At 52.7% G+C, this 8008-nt stretch overlaps 1 protein-coding gene across 4 annotated transcripts in view; it reads right to left on the bottom strand.

Moving 5' to 3' along the window:
• Positions 1 to 3824: 3824 nt before the first annotated feature.
• Positions 3825 to 8008, bottom strand: part of GBF1 (golgi brefeldin A resistant guanine nucleotide exchange factor 1) — a 105170-nt gene continuing 100986 nt past the window's right edge. For 3 of the 4 annotated variants that reach the window (XM_009277699.1, XM_009277700.1, XM_009277702.1), the window contains 6 exons: positions 7753 to 7883; positions 7294 to 7395; positions 6588 to 6701; positions 6175 to 6352; positions 5829 to 5966; positions 3825 to 5480 (listed from right to left, as the gene is read on the bottom strand). In XM_009277699.1, coding sequence (XP_009275974.1) covers positions 5194 to 5480; positions 5829 to 5966; positions 6175 to 6352; positions 6588 to 6701; positions 7294 to 7395; positions 7753 to 7883 — 950 coding nt within the window. In that variant the 3' untranslated portion in view covers positions 3825 to 5193. The remainder of the gene's footprint in view (positions 5481 to 5828; positions 5967 to 6174; positions 6353 to 6587; positions 6702 to 7293; positions 7396 to 7752; positions 7884 to 8008) is intronic. The other variant, XM_009277701.2, reaches the window with a different exon arrangement.

Raw genomic sequence — 8008 nt, 5'->3', positions numbered from 1 at the left:
CTGCCGGCCCGGGGGGACGCGCCGGCACCCCCGGCCGGGCAGGGCTGGGGAAGGGCAGCCGGCAGGCAAGGAGCGAGGATTGCACGGAGCCGCTGACGCTCGGGTCCGCGGGGCAGGCAGGCTGTGGCCGGAGCAACCCCGAGAGCGAGTTCTGCTGTCCCTTGTCCTCTGCGGGACGCAGCCGGGGTGGAGGGACAGGCTCCTGCTCGGCAAGACCCCCAGGACAGGGACGTGCCCCACAGCACTGGCATCGGCCCCAAGAAAAGAGGACAGAGGAGACACCAGGGCACTGCACAGCAGCAAACACCCCCCTCCCTGGAGCTGCAGCCTGGAGCAGCCTTTGACAAGGCTGAATCAGGTAGCAGCAGCTGGCTGCAGGGTGCTGGGGTCTCTTCCCCAGCCCCAGGTGATGCGCTCTCTGCCCCAGACACCATCCCTGTCCCCATGTCTACGAGGCCGTGGGCTCCTCCAGGAAGCACGGCCCAAAGGGCACTGTCTCAGCACAGGGGTGAGGCAGGAGGTACAGCACCAGGTAGTGGCCAGACACTCAGCCCTTACTGAGTCCCCTCTTCTTCCTCATGGGAAGAGGGTTAACAAGGGCTCAGCCTTCCCTCCTGAAGACAAGGCTCAGTTTGTGCTCCTGTGTTGACTGATCTTGCGCTCTCGCCAAATGGCTAGCGACACCTCAGCTGCCTCGCACACGCTGCAAGCCACTGCCTGCAGGCACCACCCCAACCCGGTTAGCCTGACCCCTCCTTTCCCAGACACTTTCTACAAATGGCTCACCTAGGGATTAAGTTTAGCAGCCACCCACCAACCCTGCTGCCCAGAGAAATTTCCATTTTTCTTATGTGGAAAACTTGAGAAGAGGAAGCACAGCTGCCCCTGGCAGAGCAGCCGGGTTGCGGCAAGGCCACGGCAGCCCCATTTCCCTATCAGTAACTCAGCAGTAACCCACCCAGCCACCCGCAGCTGCTTGCAGGCATGTGTTTGCAAGTCCCAAAACATCCGGCGTAGCCAAAGGGTGCATGCACTCCTCGGGCCCCGGAGCGGCCGGTGCTCATGAGGCCTGCACCTTCCCGCTGCCTTCTGCAGAGAGGAGCTGCCCGGGAACAGCACCTGCCCCTGGCCTGCATGGGAGAGGAGCTCCGGCCGCCCACCACCTCGCCCGGGGCCAGGGTTGCAGGTTATGCAACTGGAGGAGTAGTATTGCATACTGGGACTTGTAGTCTCAGGGGATCTCATCTTCCTACGCGTTGACTCGCACTCCAGGCAGCCTCCTCGCAGGCCCGGAGTCTCTCCTTGCTGTTCAGCACGTCAGTTCCCTGACCTTTCACTGCAGGAGCTGCACTCTAGAACTTTGCTCCTGAGCCGGTTGTGCTCCCAAAGCTGCCCCCTGAACTTCTGTCTGCCGGCGGACAGCAGGCCTGGCCCTCCCTCTCCCAGCAGCCCCCACGGCCGCACGGACAGACTGTGGTGGGAACAATGCCGGTCAGGGCGGCAGGCGCCGGGCCAGCAGCGCAGCAGCTGCCGCCTCCAGCAGCCTTGGCGGGGCTCAGATTGCTCCTGGGCCACGGGGTGAGCGGTACAAACCCCGCCGGGGTGCCTTCCGTGCAGGTGGGGCAAAGGAGCACGGCACAGGATACTCTGAGCTCCGTAACAGGCGCACATTTTTCCAGGAGTTCAACAGCTGGCATTTTCTAGGAGTGCGGGTAACTTCTAAAAAAGCCAGCGCACTGTTGGAAGATACTTCATGGAAATCTTTCCTTCAGACCAGGTCTTCTGAGTATGCTCAGATTCAATTTAAAAATTGAATCTAAAAGCAGCATTGCTTCAGTTTCACACGTTTCAGTGCCAAATTTAAGTTCTACAGCCATGCCTCATCTTTCAGTAGGGCTTTCTCCCACTAGGAAGCTTCACACCAATGAGGAAAACACCAGCTCCACAGTAACGCGTCCTACTGACACACGCTAAGTCCCAATACTTATTTCTATTCTGTTTCAGCGGTGGAAGTTCTCGATGTAAATGGGAACAGAAGAGGTACGTAAACCCAAACTAGGGTGATGTCTGTCCAGCCTCCTCTGGAAAACAGTGAGTCAGACCCGTAAAAATGAGAAAGAAGTCCAAGACTAGAAAAAGGATATGCTGGGACAAACCTGAAGGCTAGTGTTGTGAACACCGCTCCTCACCAACAGCAGCTGGTAGTATGGCTGTCTTGTATGTAATTTAAGTTACAAAGAGAGTTCAAGAGACTTATTGATAAAAATATGTATATAACAGCACATGCTACCTGTCAGTTGGTTCCATCTCTGTTTCGGTTCAAACACTTCCCCTGTTATTTTTTCTCTGTAACACATGAAACCTTGTTACTGCAAAATCCAAACAACATTCAAAGAATTTTTTTTCTGGTTTTCCAGTCCATTCCTATTTACAGTCTAGTGAAAACTGTTTAAAGTGCAATTCTGTCTGTCTTTCCAGCTGACATTCTTTCCATTCCAGTCCCGCTTCCTGCAGTTTCCTCGGGTGGCTTTTGCTTTGCACCGCAATTGTCTGAATTAAGATGTAATGCTCTCAGTAGAAACTGGGTTTGCAAACACAGTTTAAAACATAGCACCCCCCAAACAGCTCCCTGAAGGCAGCAGGAAAAACTGGGCTTTGCCAATAGCTGACACCACTCCAAGAAGTCAAAGGACCGTCCGGGGATCAGAGGGCAGTAGTGCTGCCATCGAGGCATTTGACAATTGAGCAATGGTTTACAAAGAGTTAATAATCTAAAGGTTTCAGCGAGCATTTTGGAGGCAGCTCAGAAAAACAGAGCTGTAAATAGAACTGAAGGCTCAGAAATTCAAGACAGAGAGGTGGGCTGGATACAGAAGGGCCATGGGCAGCACGAGGATTCAAATACATGAATGAAAACATCTAAGGGCTGGAAGGACACAGTCTGGAAGCAGTGGAGGGTGAGGAAGAGAAGGCTGCAGCAGTGAAAATATTCCAGGAACGGTGGAAATGGGGTAAGGGAACCAGGATTTATTAATGGGACTTTCTTAGTATGCACATTACTCTTCCACTATGCAATATTTAGACCTTTGCTCATGCAATTCAAACAAACACCAAGTTTTCAAACCCCTTCTCAAGCCCGTAGGAGTCTCTTGGAATCCTTGTGACAGGAAACGCATTGGTGCCTCACGCAGCTCTAAGGACACTGTGGCACTGCGTGGATCTTGCCACAAGACAAAGTAGAAAAAACCGGGAGGGAAGTATGTGTGGTTGTCCATATCCATGGCAAGCATTAGCCCTGGAAGAGCCCAGGATCTCTCACGCCCTCTCCAAGTCCTGTCAGTGGAAATGAGGATTTCTTCCTCATCAGACAGAAAATGCTCCTTTCTCCAAAGTCCCCGAGGTCTCTGTTCTGGCTGCATGCCGAGATGCCGCAGGGCACTTGCTCCTCAGCCCTAGTCTCCGCCCTCAGTCCTGGTGGTGCACGAGCACACACCAACATAACACCAGAAATTTTACAGCCGACACTTCTTGCCAGAAGCAAGAGCAATCTAGCTGTTACAGCTCTGCTTTGCCCGTGATGGGAACCATTTCTGCTTAGCCCCTTGATGGCCAACCTCTACTGCAGCCCCCCGCTATGAGCTGACCACTTGTTAGGGCAAGTCCCTCCGTGCTCCCCGCAGACAGAGCACTCTGTTGGAGGATCCTGCTATATGGAGCCAGGAGGCTGGCAGCCGGGCACAGCACCTTGACAACTAAACTCCACTCTTCCCAAAGCTCTGAGCCGCAGAACCATGACAGAAAAGGAGTGCAACGCTAGAGCATTCATTTACAGGATGTATTTATTACACTGTAAAAAGTCCATTGGATTTGTAGCCATTTACTCTTATGTACACTGGTTGTACTCCCACCCCAACCGCAGGTTCCTCTCAGTACAGTATACACTGGGTTGGAGTCACGCCCATGCCCCTCCCAGTCACCAGTGGGATTTCTGAGATTGGTATTATTGAGAATTTAGCCAACTAATCGAGAGAGGAGGAAGAACGGAGATGCAGTGCTTGCCAGGCAGCCAGCTCTGCTCTGGGCATGACAGGGTGGAAGAGCAGGACATCCTTGCTGCAAGGCAGAAGCACAAAAATGACTGCCAGGGCCTCAGCTGCAGGGGCGTTCTAGGTGGAGAAGGAGGTGGGCTCCCAACAACTAGAAGACGCAGAAGGGTGCAATCTCTGCAGAGCTTCCAAGAGAAAGCACAGCAGACTTGTTGGGCATCTGTCAGCAGATCTTCTCTAGCTGAAGAGGACGTTCTCCTAAGGAATGGGGTTGGACACCAAGAGGCCAATGTAGCGAGTGGCGGCCAACGCAGCACTGCTGTGCACCCCGGGGGAGTGTCTCCCCAAGCACTGTTTGAGAGATGGCCATGGTGCTCTGCTCTCAGCTCATGGGATTCTGCATTTCCTTCTCATCTGCTCAACTAGGCAGAGCCTTCTGAATTTGCTCTCTCCAACCAGAAAGCCTGATTATATTTACAGGAGAAGGGAGGAAAGCAGTGCTGCCCCCGCCAGACTCCCTTGCTGCCTGCTCCATATCTGGCATGGGGACTGCTGTGATCCATGTTGCAGAAGGAAAGCATGTGGCTACAGCAGACAAGAAGCCCTATGTAGCAAGTTGGGAGCTGCACTGTAAGCAATCCACAAAATTCTTAACCTGCTGAACCCAGGCATGCCCAGAGCCCAAACAAAGCAATGAGACCAGAAGCATGGGCAGGAAAGCTAGGGAATGGCTGGGGAATTGTCCAGGGACTGAACTGAATAATCTGAGAGGCAGTTGTGTACTGCAGCCCCTCTCTGGTGTGACATCAGAGAGTTTCCCCTCTTCACCAGATGAACTGGTGGCAGCTTGGTCCCAGGCTGCTGGGTGTGGGCGTTGCCTGGCCCCTGAGATTGTGAAGGCGGGAAGGAGACTGGTCAGTGAAACTGGGCACCCCTCCAAGACGACAGGGATTTCTAGGCGGATTTCTAGGTGGTTGCCACAAGAAGGGAGCAGAATGTGATGTGCTCCAAGGGGATTGTGGCAGCAGCCCTTCTGCTCAGGTTAGCATCATCTTCTAAAACAAACATGCCCGCTGCCAGAGAACATTTGGCCAGCATCCTCCACCCACAGAGCTTCCTCAGCAGACAGGTCTCAGACACCCTCGAACTAATTGACTTCAGAGGTTGTCATGGGGTCAGTGGGCCGTGGTGTAGCTAAGAGGGGAACAGGAGAGGTGGCTTCAATTAGGGCTGGGTTGAGAATGATTGGAAGAGTCATAGGTGGCACCCCAACCTGCAGGGGAGAGGCAAGAGGCTGCAGGATGAGTGGCGGCTGTGCTGTCGTAGGAGGTATGTCTGTAACGGGGCTTGTCTTTGTTGGAGCTGATGCTGGGAAAGAAGGAGAGGCAGAGGTGCTGATGGTGGGTGAGGCAGGTGCAGTGGCTCTCTCAGACTCTGGAAAAAGGAAGAGACAAAATACATCCTTATACAGGCCCTGACAATGTCACCTTTCAGCTCAAAGCTAAGCAGGGCTGAAGATCAACTCAGGGCCTTTTCAGACTTGCCCCTTCCACATACCTTCATACGAGGCCCTGAGGAACAGGTGCTGATCCCAGGCATTCTGCCCCAACCTCTGCCCACCCCAATAACCTCAGCAAGAAGGCCACAACCTATCCATTTGGAAGCACAACAGTTCCACAACACCAGAAGCCTAGTCACTGCAGATCACGCTAAACCAAGGAAAAGCAGATCCGTGCCACCGTGCTGGGAAGATGATTCCAGGAAGAAGAATACAGGACTCACCACTGGCACCCAGTTCACAGGGCTTCTCCAAAGGAGCCAGGTGGGTGGCTGGTCTCACATCCCCTGCAGAAGAAGGGGGTAGGGCAGACACTATTGATTTCTGATGCTGCAGCTCCATTGGTATGCTAGGGACAGGATCTAGGGAAACAAAACAAGCAGTGAGCCCACACACCAGTTTGCTCACTCCTTTTGCCCACCCTCAGTTTGCCCTCCTTGTGCCAAGCTCCCACAGCCTCCTGCAACTATCATTTCATCAGCATCCAGGCACTATGGCAGCTGGGTACTGGACAAGGTGCAAGCACTGGGTCCAAGACCTGTTTTCTTAAGGTTTCTCAGCCCCTCGTACCTTGGATGACTGTCTGTTTGAAGAGCTCATCCCGCAGCCTAGGTAAGAAACAGTCAATCCGCTCCCAGGTGATCTCCCAGAGATCTGAGTATCCCGTCCGTGAGTCAGCACTGTGGAATATCCCAGCCGTATCCATTACAAGCAGCATATTCTTCAGAGACTCTGGGATGGCCTCCAGCTGTAATCAGAGAGACTCCTCAGGACACAGAGAATGGACATATAGCAACGAACAAAAGCTCAAAGCAGCTGATGGGCTGCCTTGGAAACAGACGCCAAGGGGAGAGACCATGAAACAAAATGGTTTTGGAAGGATTAAGAGGTTAAAAAACAAAACAAAACACCTTTCAAGTTTAGAAGGTCAAAACTGATGAATGGTTGTTCAAAGCACTGCAGCATCACTTTCAGCACCTTACCAGTAAGTCACTGGAGCCAGCATGCATGTATTTGTCCATGAAGTCCAGGATTGTCAGCCACAGGGCAGCAAAGGTGGTCAGTGAGAGCAGCGGGGAGAGATGCTGTAGGAACACCTAGAAAAAAACCCACAACTACTGTCAACAAGTAGTATCAGGGCTGTTGCTCATAGCTTGATAAGCCAGTCTTGCAAATCTGGAATTCCTCCTCCTTGTGGCAGGCTAGGAGCATGCACAGGCCCAGCCTGAGGACGCCAGAGGCCTCCACTCTTCTGAGCTGCATATGTAGAGGAGTGGATCTTGTCTCCTTTGCATGAGGCCACTGCAGTCTGCATCACCATGTCTTCCAGCCCTTCCAGACTCTCTGCCTTAGGTCAGTACTATCAGCTTGTGACATGCGTCATTTCACCACTAGAACAGACTGTCTTTAACTAATGTCGGGTGAGATACTTCTCTCTCCATCCTTCATAAAGTCACAAACTCCTTCCTGACAACTTTTCCCGAAGGCCAGGATCATGGAGACAGTTCTGGAAAGAAGGCATGTCCCAACAGCAGAAGGTAGTGGAGAAGCCCAGCACTGAAGACAGTCAAACTAGCAAACTGACACCTATCCAGACCAGAGATGCTGAGAAGCTAATACAGCAAACAGTTTGGTTTTCTCGAGGCAGATGGTTTCCCCTGAGCTTTCAGGCAGCAGAAGCATGCTCACCTTGGAGAGTAGTGTTGAGGCTCTCATCCTAGTTTCTTCCATCCCACCAATGTCAGCTGGGCTGATGTTCTCGAGTAGCTTGGTTAGCAGAGGGAACAGCACCTGTTGGATCAGACACATTGATATTTCAGAGCTAAAAAAGGACTGATGATATTTGCATAGACAGCCTTACAGGAAGGAGCTGGCTTTTGGGGCTGGTGGCTTCTAGGCAGAGAGCATGGGAGAAGCAATGGGAAGTGGAAATGAGTGGATTCATTTCAATACTCCAAGAGGCTCCGTCAGAAGCCTAAGCACAGAAGAACTTTTCACAGGATGAGAGTAGGGAATGCCTCATCTGTTGTGGTGAACAAGCTGCTCAAGAAGACGGTGCTGAAGTAGGACACCATTCTGCCACTCCCACAGACAGCTTTGCTCTTCCAGACAATGCTGTCCTGCCTACATGCCCAGCCAGGACGTTACCTTGTTGAAGCAGGACTCCCATTCCAGGGCATCCAGGGCCTGAAGGTCATGTACCAGGAGGGCCCGCTGCAAGTAAGTGAGTGCCTGCATCCGTACCTGGCGTCGGGCATCACAGCACAGCCAGGCAATACCTGCAAGAGAGGGATTCAGGGCAAAGCCCACAGGGAAAGTGTCACATCCCTACTTCCCCAGCCTAGGGTGAAAAGTCTAGTGAAGATCAAACACTCTCGGGGGGGGGGAGAAAAGAAAAAAAAAA

This window comes from Aptenodytes forsteri, unplaced genomic scaffold (genome assembly GCF_000699145.1).
Source record: "Aptenodytes forsteri isolate BGI_AS27 unplaced genomic scaffold, ASM69914v1 Scaffold15, whole genome shotgun sequence".
Classification (NCBI taxonomy): domain Eukaryota; kingdom Metazoa; phylum Chordata; class Aves; order Sphenisciformes; family Spheniscidae; genus Aptenodytes; species Aptenodytes forsteri.
This window is presented reverse-complemented; position numbering and strand designations above follow the sequence as displayed.